At 39.0% G+C, this 27,381-nt stretch overlaps 1 protein-coding gene across 1 annotated transcript in view; it reads right to left on the reverse strand.

Moving 5' to 3' along the window:
- Positions 1-664: 664 nt before the first annotated feature.
- The window catches only part of LOC149222462 (U-box domain-containing protein 44-like), a 67,966-nt gene continuing 41,249 nt past the window's right edge, over positions 665-27,381 (reverse strand). Inside the window, exons 3-4 of the mRNA XM_089385452.1 lie at positions 3,250-3,553; positions 665-3,014 (exon numbers count right to left, since the gene is read on the reverse strand). Coding sequence (XP_089241578.1) covers positions 1,537-3,014; positions 3,250-3,553 — 1,782 coding nt within the window. The 3' untranslated portion in view covers positions 665-1,536. The remainder of the gene's footprint in view (positions 3,015-3,249; positions 3,554-27,381) is intronic.

Consider the following 27,381-nt stretch of genomic DNA (forward strand, 5'->3'; position numbering starts at 1 on the left):
TCAAATTATATTTATTTATACACAACTTATGAGGTGGGGCACCTTTCACCATAAAAGAGTTGTGAACCCACATAAATGCCTAAATCAACCTTCACTACCTCAAATAATATATATAAATGTTGACTAGTTAAATAAGTAAACCATAACCCTAATGTCAAAAGCTACGAGTAAAGATCATCAACACTTCACCAACATAATCTAACCAGCAACCAAACCAATTGAAACAGTGACATGGATGGGACAAGGGATGTTAACAACAGGTCGATCACCAATTTAGACAAGGAATGTTAACAGCGGGTTCATCAGAAATTGTGTCTAACCCCTCTCTCTCTATATATATATCCTCGTTACTGATTTATAACCATAATGTATAATTAAATCTTTTAACTCATAAATAGCAATAACATATAAATTTAAAACATAATTAACTTTAATCTAAATTTTAAATTTTGTTTATATATGGCATTTCACGTTCCATCAATTTTGGAAATGCTATATACAAACCATACCCTTTTTCTGCATCAGTTATGACGGGTTTTAACTTGATATTTACACGGGTCCATGTGAAGATTAGGTAAAGAAGTCCTACATTGATCCTCAATAATGTTTAAACGGTGAATATAACAGTGAATATATTGCCACGTGTGAAGTAAACTAGAACAAATAAGAAAATATGCATCAGATTTGATAGTTGAAACTTGAAACAAATAGTAACATATACATGCTTCATGCAAAACGCACTCAGCCTCACAGGTCTCACAGCACTAATAGTGAGGTAAACATTGCTCCTCCTTCACAAAATCTGTTAAAATTGAACTTACTGTACTATAGAGGTGCACGCTTTAAAGGATGGGACCTTTTGGACCAATATTGAAATTCCACCTATTACTATCTCATCCAACGTGTACCTGACAACGTAGCAATGGCTTAACGTCCATGAAACTTATTGAAGAGACCTTAGTTTTAACAGCAACTACACCCAGAATCTCAAGAATAATCAGGATGCCAACGTGATATAAATCTAACCTGACCATTAGAGTCAGAAATAAAGAATATTTTTAGAGTTTGAACAAAGCGAGGCAAAGTTTTGGATGTCAAAACAGTTTCCGAGCAGCTGAACATATTGAGTTGTGGCAAGCTTCATCGTGAGTACTTTGTATATAGGAGGAGCTTCATCGTAAGTACTTCTGAACATAGGGAGGAGTTTCCAACCTAAAGATAGGGAGGAGCAAGTTAAACCTTTCCAGCCCAGATTATTCATATACAGGAATACCCTCCTAGAAGAAGAAAAGCTCTCGCTTATCAGGGATTCAATTCTTATTACTTTAAAGTACTTGACAAAATGCTAGAGTTAGACTCACTGACTATGCTGCAGTAAATTACAAAAACAACCAGATAGGAATACTGTTTATCAGTTAACAATGGGCAATACAGGGGTTGAAAAGAATTAAAGAAGAGCCCACTGTCAAGGTCTTTAGGAATTTCAGCGACAATGGAGGAATTGTGACCGGAAGAAAATTTTAGCCATAAATATGTTTAACCCGTTTCAGTTTGTGTATAGGTTGAGGTGTTTGGCACCATTCCAAGATGCATTAGGGCTGTGGCTGCAGCCTTGCGGGCATCTGGTTTTCCTGTTGCCATGGTTGTATATAATGCTGCCTTAGCCAACTCTGCATATCTTGGAACTCTATATTTCTTACATTTAAATATCCTTTCCAACAGTATAACTGCTTTCTCAGTAGAATTTTCATTCTTTCCTATAATGTGGACAAGAGAACTGATTATATCATTTCTCACAAGATAATCAATGCCTTTATCCATATCTTTTTTGTTCTTCACCAAAGTAAGCAAAGCTTGAATTGCTCGTTGTGCACTTCTGTGTTGGCCATCCTTGATCAAATAAATGAGATTAGGAACGGCTTCAGATTCAACCAGGCAAAGGGTTCCTCTTGAACTACACTTGCCAGCATGAACTCTGCAAATTTTGTACCTTGAAAAACCAAGCTTCGCAAGAAACTTCTTAATAACAGACTGCCTTTCTGTTAAATACGGTGTTTGCATGGACAAATGTGTAAGTGTAACGGATGCATATTGCTTTGCACGCTCTGAGCCAGACTTCAGCATTTCAACCAGAAGAGGAATCACACCCATTCTTGCCAAATTCAGTTGGAAATTTGTATCTACAAGATTTGGATCAGTTAGCCTTGCAAGAATCTTTGCAGCACACTCTTTTATCTTCGGACGATCTGATTTCAAACAATCCACTGAAAATTGCAGCAGAGAAGTTTCTGAAACCATGGAATGCTTTGCTTCATCCATCTTTGCCATCACACATAGTATTGCCAAAACTGCTTCAATCTCATATGGATATCCTTGAGATCCTTGGCCTTCTTTTAAGATCCCAACAAAAAAGCTCAGCATCTTTCTTGGAGTTACAATTGCCTGACGAGTAATACGATCTTGTGCAAGGTAAGAAATGAGATTTAAGATGTTCACCCTGCACGAGGAAGAAAGTTTCTCATTTTGGACAAGGCTATATAATCTAGGGACCACCTTTAAATCTGCTATCCATTGGCGGACTGTATGACTGTCCTTGGCAATGCAGTCTAATGTTCTCAATGCATTTTCATGCATGAGAACATCCTCAAATTTTAACATGTCAATCAAACGTGAAACAACACCCTCATGTTCAATTTGGGCAGCACTTTGCCTTTCTGATGCTAGGTTTGCAAGAGTTTCCAAAATTAGAAGAGAAAGATCGGGCACTCGAGAAGAAAGTGATCTGACAAGCACAGGGAGAGTGCCAGATTTTGCCATCACAACTTTGTTGATATCTGAATTGGAGAGAAGCTTAAGCGCTTTTGCAGCTTTTAGTCTACAATCTGACTTGCCATTCTGCAAGAGATTCAACAGGGGTGGAACTACACCACAATCCACCAGAGAACAGATTCCTTGTTCATTGAGGTCAAGGGAGCAAATAGTTTCCAGCATCTCCAGCTGCAAAGCTTCATCACCTGCGAATAATAAATCCCAATTCATATACCATGTGCAACATTGGAATCAATATCCAATTTATACTTGCAATATTAATAAAATAAACCAATAACAAACAATTGCAATATTGTATATGTTTCCAAGACACAACTAGCAAGCATATAGCAGAGAAAGAGATGCTATAAACGAACAAACTGCCAGAGTTATACGAGGAGAACTACTTCCAAACAATAAGCAACACTGTAAAAATCTTACCAGAAGCCAACCTGCGAACTAATGGTCCAAAAAGTCCTGATGTTGCTGCTTGAATGATAGCTGACTTGTCATGCTCACAAAGGTTGTACAAGAGCTTCTCTGCTTGCAACTTCTGGTCATATGTACACAAGTTAAAAGCACTTGCCACTATGACAACAGCCGCCTTCTCTGCCAAAATTCCCACCCTCCCAGACTCACTCTTGGATAGCTCCCAAAGAAGCTGAACTGGTCCACCATTTACTGCTGGGTTTCTTTGTAGGATACGTAATAAGACTGGCACTGCTCCTGCCTCAATTATCGAAGCCTTCAATTCAATGATAAACAACAAAAGATGAGTTTATGGTGAAACCCAATACCTGCTCAAGTGAAAATAGAGAATTTAATGTTCTCAGGTTGGCTTCACAACAAATCTAATAACATGCATAGATCTCTCTATTGATCTATCTCTCTATCACACACATTTACCATGAATTTTAGTTTACCACTGTCTTCTTTATAACATGACTTCACGCTATCTTAAATATGTGTATCAGCAAGATTCAAGTTTCAGCAACAAACTTATATTCAAGGACTTTAAAAACAAAAATAGATATTCTTGAAACGTATACAAGAAATAGTGGACCTTATCTCTAAAAAAATATAATAGCAGTCAAAACTACTATATTTGGACCGAAAAGTAATTCCAACAAAAATCCAATTTCCACTATTTTAAACCATACATTATTTTGACTTAACTAGTGCCTGTTTCCAATGATGATAATCATAGCTAATGTGCTTGAAGTAGGAAAATTGCTGTGAACAGGAGCTTATTATTTGGAACCTTGAATGTTCCTCAGCAATTCAGCCTGTTTTTTCAACAGCTGTCACCTCCAATGCTCCAACTCATTTTTGATGTAACAGATATATTCTACCCTGAAGTTTGAGGCTGATCATTTTTAATTTTACATCAACATTCATGTGGATAGTTCTATGAGAAAAGGGCTATAGTGGATCCTAGATTAGCTGTGATTGTCACATCAATCTCACTAGTTCACATCCTTGATTTCAAGGAAACCATCATTGCGGCTTAGTTTTGAAGAGTTGAACCAGCATAGATCGATCTTACCCTCAGATCTATCAAGCGTGAAGAAGGATCAAATAACTTGAGGTGTAAATTTTTCAATCATTTAAAAAGGACAATGTTCCACCAAGGTTCCGGGACGAGGGGGGGAGGGATCGAGGGGGCGCGGGAGCGGCCTATGCAAAAGCTCCCTACCATTTTTTAGGAAACGTGGGGGAGCGTCAGGGTCTTAAAAATTTATAAATATAAAATATAATTTATTAATTGAGTCCACTATGACAATTTGGTTTGAATTGAAAAGCTGCAAAGCATGATCATTGATATGAATATCATTTGACATTATCCAAATTTATAATATCATATAAAATAATAAATTTAAAATTCTAATTCAGCTTGGTCAAATACTAATTTAAATTTTGGTCAGACAGAGGGAGAGCTTCAGCTTGATAAGGTAGCCACTGAATTCTGTGAAAAGGTAAATGAACAGATTAGGAACATTGCATTGGTAGTAGAAGGGGCAACTACAATGGGTTGTCCAGTTGTATTGGATACAACAGCTAGAAAGTTTGTTATATTATATATAATATAGACAGTACACCATATGCTGAAAGAATAGTTTTAGTTCCAGGAGAGATGAGAAGATCACATGAAAGAGTTTCTGACAGTTTACTATCAAATGACATTAACTGCAGGATGACCATCTGCGAACCAACTTGGGTGACCAACGATGGCATGGATAATTTGTCTACCTTATTAGAGCAATGCCATGCAGTTCAAACTTCAAACTAGCAGTGTATTTCGGGGGTGAAAATAATTTTCAGACTTGAGAATTCAAGCTGAGCCACTGTGCTCTGTGTAAATTTTGTAACTGTATAAATTCATATATAACGACAGTTCCTGAGATTTCTTGCTGCCCATAGTATTTTGTCATGCCTGCAGTAAACGCATGTTAGTCTATAGTCCACCCAATTATTTCCCACATGGCATAGGTGCTCCTTCCATAGTTTGTATGTCAAATGTCATGCAAATTAAAAACACAAACTGAATGTCTCATATTCTTTGCCTGTCACTCCAGTTATCTCCCCACTGTAATTCAGCCATCACTTGAGAAAAAAAGGAGAAGTTTTAAAAGGGAAAATTCATGTACGTGCTATATGGTCCAGCAAATTTCCATGATACTGACCCTATAAAATAACGCTTGTTGAAACCAAAAGACAGCACAAGACGTTATCCCCATACAGAACATGAGTAGCTTTGTACCACTTTAGGTCTATTAAATCATAAACTATAAGCAAAGCCATTTTTTTTGGAGCGTGGGGAAACGTCCCCTCAGGGAAGGGAAACGTTTCCCTGGCACGTCCCCTTGAGTTTCCTCCATTTTGGGAGCGTGGGGAAACGTCCCCTACTCGTCCCCAAGTCCCCGGAGCGCGGGGGAGCGAGGAAACTAGACCCCTAGGGGGGGGAGCGAGTCCCCGTGGAACACTGAAAGGATCTAGGATGGCTGCAATTTCACTCAACCCAGTAAAACTCAGAAGTCACAAATTATGGAGATACATATATGTAAAAATACAACTTTTGATCATAACTACAGTATTTATTTTTATGTGTAAACCTGATATCTCTCTTTTATCTCTCCATAGAGCAATTTTTATATTATGTGTACATATCAAATCTCTCTTTCATATATAGAGAAAGACTTTTTATTTTATGTTTGGCTAAAATATAAAATTAGTATTATTATCTGTTACAAGTATCATAGTCTTCTGGAAGCTTAAAAAGTTAAATATGATGATGTAAGCATTACCAATGTGACAATATCTCTACTTTACTGGACTGTATAAGTGTCTTTCTGTTAGACACCTAATCCTTAGGGATTGGGTGAAATTGTAAATATTTTATAAATATGAAAATACAAAACATTAGAATAGGAAGAGACATCGGACCTTGGAAGTTGAAACCAAAGGTCACAATATCATTGTATATATACGAGTGCTTGATTAATGAAGAAAAATAAGAGTCTTGGGAGTTATCTCATCTGGCCTGACATGGTATCAGAGCCAAATTTAGGCACTTCTGCCCTGCTTAGAGTAACTCCTCTGCCATCTCTTCCCTGCTGGTCCGATCTGCCATCTCTGCCCCACTAGTCCGGCCTGCCATCTCTGCCTTGCTAGTCTGACCTGCTCACTGTTTAATCTATCAGAAGCATTTCCTCTGCTCATTCCACTATTAAATCTGGCCGTCCTACTGCCAAAATCTTTGTATGCCTTAGCGCTTGCATAGTCCTAATGTCCCTGCAGTGGCGAATCTGGTCACCAGTCCCATTTTTCTGTCACTTTAACAAACCACCTACCTCTCTCCCGTACGTTACCTTCCCCTTCACCAAAGTCAGGTTCACAAAAATTCTACAAAAGATCAGTCTCATGCTGCCATCTGCCATTAGCTTTCCACATGTAGATCCAAACACTTTATTGTAACTAGTTGAGAGTGAACATAATCAAGCTGCGGACCTAGTGCTTCCACGCAGAATCAGGCTGCGAACCTGGTGCTTCCAAACAGAATTGAGCTGCAAACCTTTCCTGACCATGCGTAGGATCTTGGAGGCCTCCAAAAGGATCCCCAACATGCTCACCCTAATCCTCCCACTTTCCTTTGCAATCCTCAGCCATGCCCTCCTCTCAGACCCGTTGATCCGCAAAATCAAGAAAAACGAGGATACCTTCAAGAAACGGGATAATGTCAACACAACATCCACTCTTGGCACTATCTAAACCACTGGAAACTCTGGTTTCTCATTTCTCTCCCCTGTGAAGGCACCGAAGCTTCTAAGTGGGCTCTGCACCAAGATTGGAGCCAACACAATTGAGTACATGAGCAGAGGGCCTCTAAAGGTGACCTAAGTTCTGGCAACACGATTGCAGAATATAATTTTCCAATTTGTGTGTGTGTATATATATATATTGGTTAGTAGTACAAAGGAGAAGGAAGCACTCATAGAGCGGGAAATCTTGGTGTTTTTGGAGATAAATTGATTTATTTTTGCTTCATTTTGGGAGTTCATATTGTATACCTATATGATCATATTATCATGGCAGAACTCATCTTGAATTTAAAACCATAAGGGATTTTGTTTGATACCTTATGCCTCTAAATACAATTTTAATTTGGCTAGTTAGTTATGTAAGGCAATAGAGATATGATTTCAACTAGATATTATTATTATTATTATTATTATAGAGATCTTGTCTATCAAGGCCTCAGCTCAGAAAATTATTAACGTATATGCATTCCCTCATCTCCATTGTTGGTGTAGTGCTGACTGGAAAAGAGAACTACTAAGAATGGTCAAGAAAGATCAGGCATACCCTCATTTTTAATGACTTATAGAAAGGCATTTGTGAAGGAGAGGATGACAATGCACCTATGAAGCCCACATCAGATAAGGAACTAGCCATTTGGAAGAACAAGGATAGAAAAGCCTATGCCCTCATTGTTGCTTTTGCAAGTGAAGGAGTGAGTCATCATATAGTTTCAATTACAAATTCTTGTGGTGCATTGAAGAAGTTGAAATATATATGACTCACACACATAATTGGAAGTTGTTCAATTAATTGTCAAACTCTTCAACCTTGAGTTGAAAGACAATGACCCCTTGGCCCTAGCCTCTGAAACTAGAGCCATCATGCATGATGTAGATTCAACTGGAGTTAAGATGGAAATTTCTCTCATAGCCTTTGTCAAAGCTCTCTATCCTACATACGCTAATTATATTATCTCTACAAGCTAGTGAGCAACTCAAATCCATTGATTTTGACATCCTGGTGGAAAATTTTGCAGAACAAAAGAAAGGTTTCAGGAAGAGGAAGATAGCAACTCAATCCTCTGAAGAAGCACTGTGTCTTGCTTAGAAAGGGAAGGATCAGTTATATGATTCTACTAAAAGAAGTGGCAGCAGAAGAGGATGTGGAAGAAAGAATTTAAGAGCCAGGGCAGAGTAAACACCATCAAGGAGAAAGACTCGATCTTCACTGCACTCGTTGCAGCAGATATGGACATGATGCAACAACATGCAGAATCCCTTAGGAGAAAATCAAAGAAAGTCAAAACCAAAAAGAAGACAAAGGTAAAACACTAGATCCAATTAAAGGTAAAGCACCTAAATCTGCTCATTGCAATACTGGAGGAACTGAAGATTTGTTTCACACCTCATTTGCTTCTCAGAGAGATGCATGGCTGCTTGATACAAGGGCAACCTGCTATATGACCTTTAAAAATGATTTTTTCAAAGATTTCAATGACAATGTAGATGGCATAGTGCGTTTTACAGACAAATCAAGTCTCAAGCCCTCATGACTTGGCAACATCATGCTTAAACTTCCTGGACTTCCTAATTTTCTTCTCCATGATGTACTCACCTTCCAGAGTTGCAGAGAAATCTACTGTCCCTTCTTCACATTTGCCAGCAAGGCCACTCTATTCATCTGTTTGAAGTAGAGATAAGGAAAGCTTATGACAACACAGGTGGCATGACGAAAGTAGAGGAGGAAAGACCGTTGAATCTGGAAGGAACATATGCTCATGCACAGAACTCTGCATACCTCTCTCAGCACAAAGAAGGTATGTTGCCATCCAGTCTTCTATGCCATGCAAGATTTGGACATTTTAATTATGACAGTCTTCATTTACTGAAAAAAATGGTGTTTCTAGTTTGCCAACTATTCCTAGGAAACTAAATCAATGTGATGGTTGCATCCTAGGAAAACATAACAAACAGGAATTTCACAATTCTACTCCCAGAGCACATAGAAAACTTGCACTGATTCACTCTAATTTGTGTGGCCCAATTACCCACCAAAAAGTGGGTAACCCATAAGAGAAATTGTTTCTCCTCCTTGGACAAACAGCCAGTCACCAGCCCTATTTGATTCGCACATAACATGATGCCAAGATCCTCAACTTCTTGCTCTAGTCAAATTTCTCTCTCCCATTCGACATACCTTCCTACAGAGGGTGGGTCATTCATCAATAAGTAATTTAACAATTTTGCAATCATGTGCTTTCACTTAATGGTATGGGCATACTTATATGGAACAAGGTGAAAATTTGATGATTGACCAATCTTGACTGTATTCTTGCTCACTCACTTCACCTGGGAGGTTAGTCTTTGACTCTAGTCTAGTGGGACCTCCTATGAGGCATTAGGTTTTAGGGAGGGCACTACTGGGGAGACTTTAATTGAAGTAGCATGTTCAAGATATTCCATACCACTTTTCATCTTTCCCTCTATTCATCTCCATTCTTCAAGCTAGTGGTCATTGGGATTGGTACCTTTTCATCCCCGTCCTTGAGTCTGGTCCCAAAAAACTTTGCCCTAGAGGTTGATGCAACTAAAAGAAGGATAAAAGCATATGAAATCCACAATGAAAAGAAAATATAAAATGCAAAATATGGCTGGGACATTTGATTAGCACATGGACAAAAGCCTAGCATAGGATCTACCCCCCTCATTAGCCATCAAGTAGTTTCTCAAGAAGATGATGCTTCATCTATAAAAGGAACTCTTGTCTAGTCCCAACCTTGATGAGCAATAAACTAACTCATCATTAAGGGGTAATGGAAAATTTCAAAAAGCAAACTCGGGATCTTGAGCTATGCACCCAAATCAAAGCAAATCATAAAGAAGTAAAAGGCACACTAGAGGCGTGGAAAAAGTAGGCAAAGGAAAGGGGTGGCTCATGGCTCCATGGTTTTTCTCTCCTTGCATCCATACAATCAAGATGTTGGACCTCCATTAGCTAGTCACGTGGCTCTAGCACCTTGCCCTAAAGTCTTTCCCACTTTGCAGCCACCAATTTCACACACACCTATGAATTCATGAGCTAACTTGGGCCATGACACTTCCCCTTGAGGGCTGAAAACACCTAATAGGGTTATCCACCTAACCATCCCAAACATAAGGAGGTAACTTGTTTATGAGACTTGATCTAGTTAAACATTTGAAGGTGAGCTATGGTCCACTATGATGCATTTATAGTTCTTGTCCCTAATGATTCGTGATTTCACTTGGTTTTGAGCAAGGTTTTGTCAAGCGGTATTGTTATAGCATCAGAGGCCTTTGAAAAGATGATTATCACTCCATTCAACAACATACCAAAGGTCACTTTTCCCATGCTAGAGAGAGGATATGATTTTGTTGATGCAGTGTTTCCCATGCAAAGCATAGCATTGGGTCATATGATGATTTTGCATGGTACTTAACACTTTGAGGTACCCCCAGACGCTAAAACACTGATCCCATGAAGCTTGGTGTTGGAGATAATAATGATGTGCCCAGATAGACCCAGAACGCCTCCATGCTAGCCTTGACATTGTTTGATGGGCTTTGCTTGTTCCAAAGCCCCGATGATGATGGTTATCCTTGAGATGACAAGGGAGAGCTTGTACATCACTAGTTGACCCCAACGCTTGAGTAGATTGGTGCCACATCACCCATTTTCCCTTTAGACTAAGTTGCACTAAAATGGATATGAGAACAGACACAAATACGGGGATTGAAACGGATATGGAAAATTTTCAAAAAATCCAAATACGATACAGCACGATAACAAGGTAACGACTTATATATATATAGACAGATAGATAGATAGATAAAAGTATTTAAATATAAGTATTCAAAGCATATAAGTATCTTGAAGTGTTTACCAACGGCCAAGATTATTTTGACAAGGACCAAAGAAACTAGCCAGTATTTTTCCTTTTGGAGGATTTATCTATAAATTAGAGAGTCAGTTGAGTCTCTAGTCATCTTGATCTCTGGCTAGAATATTGCTACTGAAGCATTTTTGCAAACTATTGTCCCGCTAAAAACTATTTTTTCTGCTATAATAAAAGACTTCGGGGTGCAACTCGAGGTTGTTCTTGTTCGTTGCTCTGTGGTATGTATTGACTATAGGCTTCCTATGTTGTGCTTTATGTGATTATTTTGAGGTAATACATAGTGTTTGCAGGTACTCAATCCTTGGTCTCCAAGTTCACAGACTGTGGGCAAGGATCATTTTGCTTGGATTCTTAGTTTTTATATAGTGGACTTGTTAAAATTAGAAACTGGGGCCAAACTCCATGTGGGTCACCTCATTTATGGCAGCTGATATTTTTCCTAGATTCCTCTTGTCAAGAGGTGTAGGATTGATCTAAAGATCATCCGATTCCGACAAGTATTTATGGAGATATGAATTTATTTGTATTTACTTTACAAATTGTCAAGGTCGGCCAGCAGTTACACATGCCCAGTAAATCATATAAATACAAGAGAGGTTGATTCATTTTCTCATCATTTCATCTCACTCATTCTTCTCTCCCTCTCTCCTTAGCTTTTGGTTATACAAGGAGCAGCTCACACATGGGAAGGAGGACGCATTAGGGCAAGGAGGATGCTGAAAGGAGGACGCAGAAGCTGTTGAAGGTCTCTTTGACCTGTGTTGACCAAGCGTTGACTCATCAAGGGTGTGGTTTTGGTGTGGCTGCCTCTCCTAGGCAGGCCGCAGATTTTGGCACAAAAATCGAGGCAATCCGTCCACAGGTTTGACCAACGTTGACTGCCCTAGTTTTGGGCAACAGGTTGACTTCAATCAACAACAATTTGACTGTGTTTTTGGGGTTGTTCAAGGGTTGTTTCTTCAGGCTGTTCGAGGGCTAGTTGACCGGAAATTGACCAAGCATATTGGAGGTCAATTTCAACTTGTTTGACCAAGTTTGACTTTGCTGATCTAGGGTTTGCTACTGCTGATATAAAATTACAGAATTCTGATTTTGTACTATTTCTCTCTGTTGAACTATTGAAGATAAAAGAAGATTTGATCAAAGGGTTTCCCTGCATTGGGGTTTGTCCCTGGCTAGCCGCCACATCTTGTGTCTCTTGTCTTGGCTTGTTTTCTGTTGATCATTTAATGTTCTATCTGCACTTTACTTAATGTATATGTGATTGCTAATCTGTGGCTAATAAGAAGAAAAGAAGTAAATTGCTCTAAGCATAGAACATACCATAATTTAACATGGTATCGGAGCTGAGGTGAAGACAAAGCCCAAGCAAGAGCAAGAGCAATCACCGAAGAGAAGGTTGGCAAGGCTATCCTAAAAACTTCACGGTGTCCTCAACACTCTTCCCCGCCAAAGACAAGCTCCGTGAGAAGTCTGACTATCACGGATGGAAGATGTCTCTCAATCTAACTTTAGAAGATCAGGAAGTGTTGGACCATGTGAGAGACTCTATCGATAAGCACCCGGTGGCCTATGTTTCCGAGCTGACAACCTCCAAGGAAATCTATGATAGACTAGTGAGTTTATTTAAAGTTAATGATGCAAATCAAGTTCTGTTCCTTAGAAATAAGGTGAAGGAAATTAAGAAGGGCAAAGATGAGAGTATGCAAGCATATTTCTTAAGGATCACCGAAATCAAGAATGATCTCCTAAATATTGGGGAAGTAGTTCATGACAGGAAAATGACTATCACAACTCTTGGAGGACTGCCACCTGAATGGTGTATATTTAGGACTACTCTTCTCAACAATAATGTCATCCCAGGATTTGAGGAATTGATGGCTAGATGTATTCAAGAAGAGACAAAGATGGAAGAGCAAGAAATGCGCGCACTTAAAGGCCATCCCTCTGCCTTTTCTTCTCATGCTAAAAGAAGAAACCAATTTTGGGGCTAAATCGAAAGGAAAGGCTGGACCAAAGGGTGGAAGAAAAGGTCAATGTTACAATTGCAACAAAATGGGCCACTATGCGAGGGAGTGCCCTGATAAAAGGGACTCACACCATGATGATGACCAAAATCACTCTCAAGGCAATCAAAGGAATGGCAGGTCCAATGGCAGAGGTAAAAGAATTGTCGGAAATCAAGGAAGAGAACAACCCTTCAAGAAAGCAAAAAACTCCAGGTATGAATCTAATGTTGTTAACAATAAGCAAGATGAATATTGTCTCCCAGCGGCCCTCTCTACTATTGCTCCCCCAGACTTGCTGGGAAATTGGCTTATTGATAGTGGTGCCTCAAGGCACTTCACTGGCTCCAAAGAAGCTCTCTCCAATCTGATAGAAAAAGAGACCAACCTGGAAATTGTTCTTGGGGACAACGCAAAATATCCCGTGAAAGGTGTAGGGAATGTCACTCTTCAATTGAATCAGGGTAATACAATTCATTTGCAAGAAGTCCTATGTGTACCTGATCTCAAAGAGAACCTGGTGTCCGTTTCGGCAATGGAGGACAAAGGCTACAAGGTAACCTTCATCGATGGCAAGGTACGTGTATGGAAAAAGAATTTTAAGGAAGCTTTCACTCTTGGGTTTCGAGTTGATTCATTATATTAGGTCGGAGGAAGTCCGATGGGTGTCATGTCTTGTGACACATCACTTCAATCCGAACTATGGCATCGAAGGTTTGCTCACCTTCATTATAAAGCTCTACCCAATGCAAGACAAATGGTGACAGGGATGCCTGAGTTCCAAGTAGAGCAAGAAGATGTATGTCCTGGATGTGCCAAAGGGAAGCTCAAAAGGGGACCATTCCCCTCAAGCCAAAGCAAGACCTCCGATATATAGCAGTTGATTCACTTAGACATATCTGGTATGATGCCTGTGAACTCTTTGGGAGGATATTTATATTACCTCACTTTTACAGATGAGTATTCTCACAAGACCTAGATATACTTCTTGAAAAAGAAGGATGAAGTGTTCACTTGGTTTCGTCACTTCAAAGCCTTGATCGAGAATCAAACTAAAAAGAAGATCAAGATCTTAAGGACTGATAATGGGACTGAGTATGAATCCAATGAGTTCCATGACTTTTTCAAAAAGGCTAGCATTAAGAGGGAGATTACAACACCATATACTCCTTAGCAGAATGGTGTGGCGAAAAGGAAGAATCGTACAATTGTGGAAGTTTTCTGTGCTATGCTTCACGATCAAAGACTTCCGAAGTTTCTATGGGCCGAAGCTGCGAATACCGTCATATATGTGCAAACCCGATGCCATCATCAAGCATTGGGTTCCATGACTCCCGAAGAGATGTTCACTGGTAAGAAACTTGACGCATCTCATTTTAGAATTTTTGGAAGTCCGATAAATTTTCATGTGTCGAAGGAGAAGAGGAATAAATTGGGAGCATCTGGAAAGAAAGGAATCTTTGTGGGCTATAGCAAAAACACTAAGGGCTATAGAATCTATGTGGCTGGTCAAAGGGAAATCGAGATTAGCCATGATGTCAACTTTGACGAAGATATGGCTCTTAGCAAAGTTGACAATCTTCCTACTCAAAGGGGATCTAAAGAAGTTGACACCAGGGATCCAAAGGAAAAGGAAGATGAGACGATGCTCGATGGGGAAGAACCTATGAATCCTATTGATCCTCCTCCGCAAGAGCCCTCCTCTACTAGGAAGAGGCCTTCATGGCTTAGGGGGACACTTGATGATGCTAAAGGGTATGTTGTACCCAGGGGAACCTTCCAGGAAAGTAAGAAGTCAACCAGGTATCAGGGATACTTGACCATCATGAGCACGATCATCCGAAATGAGCCTTCGTCATTCGCAAAAGCTGTCAAGCATCAAGTATGGAAGGATGCTATGACCGAGGAATATGAGTCCATCAAGAAAAACGATGTTTGGTATGTGGTCTCCAGACCCCAAGACAAAGCAGTTGTCACTTCGAAATGGCTTTACAAGATAAAGCATGCAGTTGATGGAAGTGCGGAAAAGTATAAGGTTCGTTTTGTCGCTCGTGGCTTCTCTCAAAAGGAAGGTATAGACTATGACAAGATATTTGCACCTGTTGCCCGATATACCACCATCCGCTCGATCATAGCCCTTGCTGCTTCGCAAGGATGGAACCTACATCAGATGGATGTCAAGACCACGTTCTTGCATGGTTCGATCAAAGAGGAGGTCTATGTGGAGCAACCTGAAGGATTTGAGATTCATGATCGAGAATCTCATGTGTGTAGGTTGAATAAGGCCCTCTATGGGCTGAAGCAAGCACCCCGAGCATGGTATGAGAGGATCGATAGCTACTTGATGAAGCTGGGATTCACTAGGAGTGAAGCTGACCCTAACCTTTACTTTAAGGTTGTAGATGACAATCCTCTCATACTGGTGTTGTACGTTGACGACCTCTTTCTAACAGGTGCAGACCCTCTCATTCACAAATGTAAGAGGGAGTTGGCTTCTGAATTTGAGATGAAGGACCTAGGACTAATGCACTATTTCCTAGGACTAGAAGTTTGGCAAAAGCCAGGGGAGATTTTCCTATCTCAAGGAAAATATGTGGTGAAGATATTGGAGAGATTCGGTATGGTGGATTGCAAGTCCGTGACTACCCCGATGGAGCTTGACTTCAAGAAGTTAAGCGGTAGTGTTGCCGGACCCATTTTATGAAATGCTACCGAGTATCGTCAACTCATCGGAGCATTGATGTTCTTGGTGAACTCTCGTCCGGATATATGTTTTGCAGTCAACATATGGTTGAGCCTCACCACTCACATTGGATTGGTGCCAAGAATCTATTGAGATATCTTCGTGGCACAATCACTCATGGGTTGAGATACACTGCCGGAGATGTGAGACTACATGGATATACCGATGCTAATTGAGCAGTGTGGTGGCCTGAAAGAGCACTTCTAGGTGTTGTTTCTCTTTGGGATCTGCCTTGATATCTTGGATGAGCAGGAAACAGAAGTCAGTGGCTTTGAGCACCATCGAAGCAGAGTACATCGCTGCTAGTATGGCCTCTTGTGAGGCGGTCTGGTTGCAAAAGCTCTTCAGTGAGCTGTTTGGATTTACATTGGATACCACCGTGATCCTGTATGACAACAACCAAAACAGGATTCGTTTATTAGAGAATCATGTATTTCATGATTGCTCCAAGCATATCGATATCAGGTACCACTATATTCGAGATATGGTGTAGCAGGGAGCAACAAGGCTCCAACATATCAGTACATATGAACAGGTCGCCGACATTTTGATGAAGCCCTTGAGAAAGGTCAAATTCTTGACCTTCCGAGAATGACTTGGTGTCGTTCAAGGACCCTCTTATGAGGGTCGAGTATGATGCATTGAGCTCTGGGAGCTCCAGGGGGGCGTGGGGTACTTCTTGGAGCGACATACGACCACAGGGCGACTCACCATCCCCTGGTGGTGCACTATGTACAGGGTGAAAGGTTCAACCCTCCCCCTGTGACACCCCGTGGCGACTGTAGGACAGGATGATTAATTCTCCTATGGGCCAGGATGATTAGTTCTCCGTGGCGACTGTAGGACAAGATGATTAGTTCTCCTGTGGGTCAGGATGATTAGTTCTCCATGGCGACTGTGGAACAGGATGATTAGTTCTCCTGTGGGCCAGGATGATTAGTTCTCCTGTGGCGACTGTTGGATAGGATGATTCGTTCTCCTGTGGATGGGATGATTAGTTCTCCTGTCGAGGCATCCTACCCATGCAGTCTAGGACTCATGGGAAGTATCTCTCATCTGATCAATGAGTAGGGAAATGAGGTTAGGAACCATTAGTAGTACTATCGATGGATGCATCGTTGTATCTACCATACTCCCTATGCTAGGATGACCTCCATTGATCTGGGATCCATGAGAGTGGTATCACACACTCTGAGACTGACTTCGGGTCAGTGGAGGATGGTATGATACATCCTCGATCATTTCTTCTTCTTCATAGTTCGAGCAAAGCAGAGCAGAGCAGAGCAGGGCCAAGCAGTGCAAGGCAGTACATTTGATGGCTGGGATAGTAGCGACAGTCAAATGGATTGCAGATGAACTTCTCCCTAGTTGAGAGGGAGTGTTAAAATTGGCAACTAAGGCCAAACTCCATGTGGGTCACCTCATTTATGGCAGCTGATATTTTTCCTAGATTCCTCTTGTCGACAGGTGTAGGATTGGTCTAAAGATCATCTGTTATGAAACCAGTTCAAGAAAAGATAGAAAAGAAAGATCAACGCCTTAGACTTCAGCCTCTTCGAGGGGGCAACCTCCTTTACATTACATAAATGAACAATTCTTGGATGATACAAATGAAAAGACCTCCTTTCTATATATAGGAGTCTATGGGGTTATAACATAATCAGAGCCGACATAACAATAATAATGTAAGGGCACAATAATAACAATAGTGGGCTTCTATGGGGCACAATAGTAACAATATGGGCACTACATGTGTACATCAATATAATAAGTGGGTTATACTAATAACAATAAGAGGTTACACTAGTAGTATAGGGGCCTAACATGCCCCTCTCCTTCAAAAAGCGTTGTCCTCAACGCTTGAATAGTTCCTGATGCTTCTGTATAAAATTGTTGTTCTCCCATGTGGAATATTCAGCGGGTAAGTTCTTCCACTTGATGAGATACTTTGAAATTGATCGATTTCGTAGCTGTCAGGTTCTTGTTTCTGTGACTGCTCCTGGTTCCAATATGATTTTTCTTTCCTCTTCAATTTCTGGCAATATTGTTTGAATTGGGATCTTTTGCAACTTTTGAATAAGTGGCCATACTTCTTCGTCCTTCTTCCATTCATCCCTTGCTTCGTTTATCCAATCTAGTTGGATAATATAAATAGCACAAAACAATGCTTCCACATCCTCATCCTTGAAGAGTCTTCCCATTTGGTAAGGTCGCCATTTTTTAAGTGCATGTAGTATTGCCAACATTTCCTTCTCATAAATAGCTTGCTTGAGATGTAGTAGTAAAAATACCCAATCACCTACATCAAAACATTTTTCACTACGATGTTGATCTACCTGTTGTTTCGTTTGGTTTTGCACCGAGGTGGCGTTATCCTTTAAAAGTTGGAGAACTTGTTGTTGATGCTCGATGTGATCCTTCACTACTTGAACCTTTTTCTTCTTGATATGTCCTTCTATCTCTAGAGTTTGAGGAGTGGTAATTTCTTCCAATCCTTTACAAGATATGGTCAGATTCATTTCTTGATGCTCGATGTGATCTTTCACTTCTTGAACATTTTTCTTCTTTATATGTCCTTCTATCTTGATAGTTTGAGGAGTGGTAATTTCGAACAATGAATTACAAGATATGGTTGGATTCATTTCTTCTTTCTCGATGTGATCTTTCACCTCTTGCACCTTTTTCTTCTTGATATGTCCTTCTATCTTGAGAGTTTGAGGAGTGGTAATTCTTGCCAATGCTTTACAAGATATGGTCTGATTCATTTCTTCTTTCTCTGGGGTGAGGTCCTGACATATATCTTCTTCTTTTGTTGTTTCTTGATCCTTATCTTCCTCCTCTTCATATTCTATGTAAAATAATTTCTTCTCAGCACACTTATGACCTTTAGTGCATTTGCTATCACAATTGTAACAAAGCCCTTTTTCTCTTTTTTCTTCCAATTGTTGTGGTGTAACCCTTGTAGGTTGTGGAAGGTTAGGAGAAACAACACTTCCATCTTTATAGTTGTGAGGGGTACACTTCCTGGTTTCCATAATTTTTCTTTCCACTATGTCACAAAGGCCTTTTACTCTTTCCAATTGTTGTGGTGTTGCTCTAAAGAAGGAGTTGTTCTTTGTATCCTCATAATTTGCTATCATTTCCTCCGTGAAAATTGACCACGTAACAAGTTGTTTACGAGAACAAAGCCCTTTGTACCATAAAAATTGATCTGGTTCTAAATATGAAGATGCAATACATACCTTTTGTAATAGTTGTACACCATGTAGATCAAAATATTGCTCCATTTGAAGTATCCAATTTACAGGATCCTTGCCATCAAACTTCCTCATCTTGCTTTTTCTTGATTTTAGGAGCTCGACCTTGAAACGACTGTAACTCTCTACTTTCAGATCTTTAAGTTCTGAAATTGTGACCTGTAGTAGCCCTCTGTGTCCTCTTTCCAATGCCACCAGTCTGATCCAAATTGGATTCTCCAAGAAAGCGTTATGCACAATCTCCCAAGATGACTTGATTATAGGCTAGTTCAGTAGAGCGAACTTGTATGAAGTGCCACGTGTCACTGTTTCAACCTTTGACTATGAAAAATATATAAACGAAAACTACAGTCCGTCCTATTTCTGTACCTTCTTACGAAATTTCAATCCGATGCTCAGAAAGAAAGTTATGACGATTTTCCCCAGGTCACCTGTTTTGAGTGTAATTCAGGAGTCTGCAAAAAGACCAACTTCCTCAGATCATATCTCCGAAAATATCACGCGAAAAACTCTGAAATTCGGACCCAAGGTTCAGCGCGATGTCTTCTCAAATGGGTTTTTTTTGCGACTTCTGAAACATCACAGAAAAAAAAGTTATAGCGAAAATGCCACTATGACCTGTTTGGAGCAGCGAAACCCTAGAATCCAAAGCTCTGATACCAAATGTTATGAAACCAGTTCAAGAAAAGATAGAAAAGAAAGATCAACGCCTTAGACTTCAGCCTCTTCGAGGGGGCAACCTCCTTTACATTACATAAATGAACAATTCTTGGATGATACAAATGAAAAGACCTCCTTTCTATATATAGGAGTCTAAGGGGTTATAACATAATCAGAGCCGACATAACAATAATAATGTAAGGGCACAATAATAACAATAGTGGGCTTCTATGTGGCACAATAGTAACAATATGGGCACTACATGGGTACATCAATATAATAAGTGGGTTATACTAACAAAAATAGGGGGTTACACTAGTAGTATAGGGGCCTAACATCATCCGATTCCGACAAGTATTTATGGAGATATGAATTTATTTGTATTTACTTGACAAATTGTCAAGGTGGGCCAGCAGTTAAATGTGTGGCACACATGCCCAGTGAATCATATAAATACAAGAGAGATTGATTCATTTTCTCATCACCTCATCTCACTCATTCTTCTCTCCCTCTCTCCTTAGCTTTGGGTTATACAAGGAGCAGTTCACACGTGGGAAGAAGGAGGACGCATTAGGGCAAGGTGGACGCAGAAGCTGTTGAAGGTTTCTTTGACCTGCGTTGACTCATCAAGGGTGCGGTTTTGGTGTGGCTGCCTCTCCTAGGCAGGCCGTAGATTTTGGCACAAAAATCGAGGCAATCCGTCCACAGGTTTGACCAGTGTTGACTGCCCTAGTTTTGGGTAGCAAGTTGACTTCAGTCAACAGTAGTTTGACTATGTTATTGGGGTTGTTCAAGGGCTATTGAGGGCTAGTTGACCAGAAATTGACCAAGCATATTGGAGGTCAATTTCAACTCGTTTGACCAAGTTTGACTTTGTTGATCTAGGGTTTGCTGCTGCTGATATAAAATTACAGAGTTCTGATTTTGTACTATTTCTCTTTGCTGAACTATTGAAGATAAAAGAAGATTTGATCAAAGGGTTCCCCCGCATTGGGGTTTGTCCCTGGCTAGCCACCACATCTTGTGTCTCTTGTCTTGGCTTCTTTTCTGTTGATCATTTAATGTTCTATCTACACTTTACTTAATGTATATGTGATTGCTAATCTGTGGCTAATAAGAAGAAAAGAAGTAAATCGCTCTAAGCATAGAACATACCATAATTTAACAAGATTAAATCTTCGCTAAGGCTATAGTGAGCATAAATTTTCTAAAGCATTTCTACTATCTAGTCATTCTTCAAAAAAAAAATATTATAAAATATTTTATTTCTCAAAATCTATTTGAAACCTTGTATAATTTGTAAAATAATTTTGTAATTTAAATTGTAAATTATTTTTCTAAATTGTGTTGGGGTTTTTAGATTTATTTTGTATATATTTGGGGTTTGGGTGTTGTATTTTATTTTTTGCAGGTTGGATCAAGGGATCAAGTGAAGGAAGAGCTAGATCTATGCCCTTGACAGTAAGATCTAGTCTCTAGATAATTTTGCAGGGCCATCCACTAAAGATTATTCAACAAAATTCAGATCTAAGGAAGAAAAAAAAAATTGAAACAAGGGTTTTACTTTTCAGCCTTCCCGGGATCAGATATGGCCCCTCCAAGGTCAGCGTTAACCTCCCGGCTCTAGTGTCACCCCTTTCTCCTCCTCTGTCAAATTTTTTGGCCTCTTTGAAGCAGGTCATGAGGCCTAGAGGCCTCAGTCTCCATCCTTAGCCCCTACGCTATCCCTTTTAGGCATTCTTAGGCCTAGTCGTGGCCTTTTTGGACCTCGGCCTCCATCCTTATCCCCTGTGTTGTCCCTTTTAGGCCTAGTCGTGGCCTTTTTGGGCCTCGGCCTCCCTCTGGAAGGCTGGATGGCAGCCCTTGAGGGTTTGTCATGGCCTCTTGAGCCCCTAAACCCCAGCGTCCTCCTTTTTTGAGCCTTTTTTCTGCCCTGCGTCAAGCCTTTGGGGTTTTTCTCCTCCAGTGTTGCCTTCTTGTGGCCTTTTCCAACCTTGTTAAACCTCAATCTATCATTCTAGCCCCTTTATCCCCAAACTTTGGCCTTCTTTGGCATAGCGTTGGCTCTTCTTAGCTTCTTTTGCCTTAAAACCCTAGGATCTGAAATTTTGGACTAAATACTTGGTGGTTTTGCAGGTTTGTGGTCTCAAAAAATTTATTTTTCAGGTGGAAACTTGATCCTGAAGTTTCAACAAATTTCGACCAAGGGATTTTTAAGGCCTTGGGCCTAGGGTTTGACCTCTAAACCTTAATTTCACTTCTGTTTTATTACAACAATTAAATCAGTAAGAATTAAGCCCTCAAATCACATGTTTAATGGTCAAAATCACTTAAAATCGTAAAATCTAAATTTTCATGAGTTTTAGCCACTTGGGCATCTTGGATTTGGCCTAGATCTAACTCTTAAGCTTGCTGGAATTTACCGCATAATTGAAAAATTCAGATTTGAATATTTCTGAAGCATACACTTAACAAGGGTCAAAAATTTCGAATTTTCAAATCCCAACAAGATTTTAATATTTTTAGGCATTTTGTGCATTATCTTTAGTGTTGCTAGCTTGCTAATCTGTCACTGTTTCACTGTTGTAATAAACAGTTAAGTTTCTGAAATTTTTCTGAATCATACCCTTTAAGAGCCCTAAAAATTGATGTTTCCAAGTTTGCTGAATTTTTACTATTTTTAGGCATATTTGCATTGATTTTGGTATTACTAGCTTGCTGTGGTATCACTAACTTGCTGATCTATCATCTACTTGCTGCTGTAATAAATATTTCAGATCTAAAAAATTTGCTGAAAACACACCTTAAAGGCCCTAATACCTCTGATTTTTCAGTTAAGTAAGTTTGTTTGATAATTGGGCATATTTTTTGTGATATTGGGCAGACATAAGCATTGTTGATTTAGCATTTCCTTACTGTTGTCATAACATTAATGAATGTTGAATTTTCTGAAGTGATGTTGTTGATTCGACTATTGGGATCTAACACTTGTGTGGCTTGCTCTAAGTTTTACAAAAAAAATCTAAATTTTGCACTCCTTTGATTAAGTTCTAAGCCTTTGACCTCGTAAAATCTAATTGGCAGAAATCATTGGATAATTGTTATAATCTTAAGAAGCTTGACATCTTGATTTGTTTATCTTAAGCATTTGGCATCTTAAGTTCATTGGTTATTTGGCATCTTGTGGAATATTGTTGAAGTTTACACTTGTATCGTTCAGCATTTATCTTTCTTAAGATTGTATCTTAATATTGTTAAGTACTCTTGCTTTAAGACTAATTCACAAAAAGTACTTAAGTAACATAAAACAATCTTAACCCAAGATAATTTTCACTCATCATCTTGCATCAAGCATACTAAGTCTAGATTGCATTAATAATTTACCTCCTAGCATAAGCTAAGTTGATAGAAATCTAGGACAACCCTTCTCACCTAGCTTGAAGGGCCTCGGCAACTCTTCGGTGGTTAACACAGTGACCTTGCAGTGGTCAGAGCCATAGTCTATGCAGCGCTGGAGGCATCAGGTGATAGGAGCACAATAGAAGATATCGTTAATCAAGCCCTAGCCTACTTTCTGTTGGCCTCCTTCCTACAACCTACCTTTGAGCTCAGCTTCAAAATAGTTAAGGGAAGATTACACTTAGACTAGGCATATAATTAAAAATAACCAATATCACTACATCACACCTAGGTCATAGGACTTGCACATCATTTAGGTTAGTCAATCATCTCAAGCAGCAGGTGTCTATCCTGTCATTTGGTTCCAATTTACTATAAGAAAGAATTTGTGACTCCATTAAGGCACTGGTCTCATACTTTAAAATCTAATCTAACTAATAATCTTGCTTAAATTCAACCAAGTGGCTATGCCACTCATCCATGTCTCTCAAACAAGTTGGTTTCCAACTTGTTTTCCTTCACCTCATTCCATAGGGACTACCCCCCATAGCATGTTGTTGAGAGACAACTAGAACGGAGTGGGCGGGGATTAAAGTGATAGTCCCCGCCATGAGCATCGTCGCGGTGCATGTACAATACGAGCGACAACAAGCTACCTTCGTACTAATAATGGAAAAGAATATACTTCTAATGAATTTGAAAACTACCTTCGCCAACATGGGATCCAACATCAATCTATTGTTCCATACAATCATCAACAAAATGGTGTAGTTGAAAGAATGAATGGGACTATCTTGAATATGGTTTGGTCAATGATGTTTGTCAAAAATGTAAAGTTGATGTTTTGGGTTGGTGTTAGTTCTATGCACAGTATCTGTGAAAAACAAATGTCCATCTCATGCTCTCAAAAATAAGACTTTTTATGAAATGAGTTATGGCCACATTCCCTCAGTATGGCATCTCAAGGTCTTTAATTCCACCTATTATGCCTTGATTCCTAAGGAACAAAGAAGCAAGCTTGATGCAATAAGTCACAACTGCATCTCCTTGGGGTATTCAGATACCACCAAGGAATATTATCTTTATGATAAGGTAAACAAAAAGTTGATTCTGCCTAGAGATGTGATTTTTCTTGAATCTGCCAAGACTAACAACACCATTGAGCGGCAGCTTGATCATTTGGATAACTTCAATCATATGAAGACTTATCATGAATTTGATTATAAGATTCCACATCTTGAAGGAGGGGATCCCTATCTCAGATCAATCTATGGAATCTCCTTCTGAAGCATTGTCTCCCCTTCATGAAGTTCCAACCACTTGTTCAAAATAGGAAGATCCTTTGAGTGAAATGATTGAAAGGATTGGAAGGCTAAAATTTGATGTAGCCCTATCTCAATCAATGGAGCAACCTGGAACGTCTCAGAAAGGTCCCCCAAAATGGCTCACCAAAACACTTGAAAGTGTGTGCCCTAGTGAGGTTGAAAAGACAAGAACTAGAGGTTCCACCAAACAAGAAAGAGGTGATGTAGATATTTTTTATTCAGTTGATGTAGATGACATGGATGTTTCATATGATTGTGAATTGAATTTATCTACTAATTTTGAACCAATTTTCTTTAAAGAAACTACCTCTCATGATGAATGGAAAGAAGCAATGTAGAGAGTATGATGCTCTCATAAAGAATGGAACATGGGAGTTAGTGGACCCTCCATTTGAAACCAAACCAATTGGCTGCAAGTGGGTCTACAACAAGTACAAATCAAATGGATCACTTGACAAGCACAAAGCAAGGCTTTTGGAAAAAAGATTTGCACAAAAAGATGGTGTTGATTATATAGACACTTTTGACCCCACAGCAAAATGGGCCACCATTTGAACTCCGCCTTGGCAGCTTAGAATGGATGGAAATTTCACCAAATGGATGTGAGCACTATTTTCTTGAATGGAAACTTGAAAGAAAATGTCTTCATGGTTCAACCTTAAGGTTTTGTTGTAAAGGGAAAAGAAAGTATGTACATTTATCAAATCCTTATATGGCCTAAAGCAAGCACCACAATCCTAGTATGAAAAGCTATCTGAGCATCCTCTGAAATTGAATTTCAAACACTTCAACATTGATGATGCAACTCTGTTTGTCAAGAAAGTTGGAAAAAATGTTGTATATCTTGTGGTTTATGTAGATGATCTATTAATAACAAGGAACAATGAAAATTATATTGCATCTATAAAGAAAAAATTGAAAAAAGGCTTTGAGATTACAAATTTGGCACACCTTCACTACTACTTGGGCATTGAAGTGACCCAACATCCAAAGTATATATTCCTCTCTCAAAAAAAGCACATTGGAGAATTGTTGAATAGGTTTGGAATTGCTGAATGCAATCATTTATTTACTCTAATGGCACAGAATCTAAAGCTCACATCAAAAGAAGGGAATGAATTTGAGGATGCAACCAAGTACAAACAACTTGTGGGAAGTCACTACTAGTAGACAAGATATTTCATTTGTTGTTGGAATTCCTTCCAAATTAATGCAAAAGCCTTGTGAAGAACATTGGTTTGCTACAAAAAGAGTTCTAAAATACTTGAAAGGAACTCAAGACTTTGGACTCAAATATTCATAGGTGGATGACTTCAGCGTTATTGGATATTCGGATTCAGAGTTTAATAGAGAGAAAGAAAATGGAGTATCAACTTCAGGCTATCTTATGATTCTCGGATCAAGCGTTGTCTCCTAGAGGTCATGCAAACCAATGTGGAAATATTCGAAGTCGGGATTAAATCGACAAGGGTCCAAAAGTTGAAAAAGTCATTAAAGTCGGGGGTTTTTTGAAAAAGTCGGCAAAATAAAAAAAAATACAAAAATATTCATTTTTTTTAATCCGGACTTTTTCAATAAAATCCCGACTTTTTCCACACCATTGCAAACAGAGAATTCCAGCAAATTCCACAACAGAGGTATAAAACATGGCAGCTGCAGAAGCAACAAAGGAGATTGTGTGGCTCAGGAAAATTCTTAAAGACTTGCAAGAGAAACAAGTGAATTCTACTCCTCTTCTAATTGACAATACTTCCACAATCATGTTGGCAAAGAATCCCAAATTTCATGATTGAACCAAACATATCAATATAAAGTATACTGTGAGAATTTCCTATTGTCTCTCTGTCAATTTCCCCCCAAATTCCTCCCTGTTATGGCCTTCTTCACTCCTTAAATGTTTAATTTCACCGCCTCTTAAACTCCTTGTTGTCCGCCTCCTTCCTCCACCGCGTCCATACTTCCCTGTGTTGTCATTCTCCCACTATCTTCTCAGCCCTTCCTTCTTTTAGATGGAGGCGGTCCTCTTTTATTTTAATTTAATTGACTCACTTTTAGGACTAGGCAATATTTTATTAACTTTTAATTCATAATTTAATTAAATTGTTTTGGTTCATATGTTAAAATAAATTACTTTATGTAAACTTTTAATTAATTTCTTTTATTTAATTTAATTAATTCTAAATTAGTTAAATTTTAATTTATATATTCCATTATCTTATTATATATATATATATATATATATATATATATAGATATATTTTGATTTAAAAGATTAGTTATATATATATAAAGGCGGTACACATATAAATGCCCCAAGCAGTGTATTTATTATATCTTGGTGAGTTCAAGAACTTATTTTGATAATCAAAATTTTTAGTATTAGCCAATGGGTATAGTAGTGCAATACTTGTGGTTCATGCATATGTAGCTATCATATGGATGTCACGTATGAATGCTAATATTCACATTCTGTTTGTAGTTGTAGGCGGGTCATTACAGATAACTCCCAAAACTCTTAATTTTTTTCATTAACCAAGCACTTATATATATACAATGATGTCATGACCTTTGGTTTCAACTTCCAAGGTCCGATGTCTCTTCCTATTCTAATGTTTCATATTTATAAAAAAATTGCGATTTCCCCTAATCCCCAAGAATTAGTTGTCTACCTTCCCCGTTTCCCCTCACCCTCCCCCCTTAATTCAAAGGGGTGTTAGTGAACCCAAATATCGTTCTAAATTTTTTTGAACTTTTCTCTTCCAAGTGCTTTGGTGAAGATGTCTACAATTTGCTCATTTGTGGAACAATGTCTTAGATGAATATTCTTGGCCTATATATGATATCGATTCAAAGGATGTTACTGATAGAAAGCATTTTGAGCTCAATTGTTCTTGAAGTTACGACATGGGGGCCAGAGTACCTCGAATTTGAAGTACTTTGGAGTTGGGTACTAAAATTGTGCTCACTT

This window comes from Pinus tabuliformis, chromosome Q (genome assembly GCF_031772625.1).
Source record: "Pinus tabuliformis cultivar Carrire ecotype Pingquan chromosome Q, CPIR1, whole genome shotgun sequence".
Lineage (NCBI taxonomy): Eukaryota > Viridiplantae > Streptophyta > Pinopsida > Pinales > Pinaceae > Pinus > Pinus tabuliformis.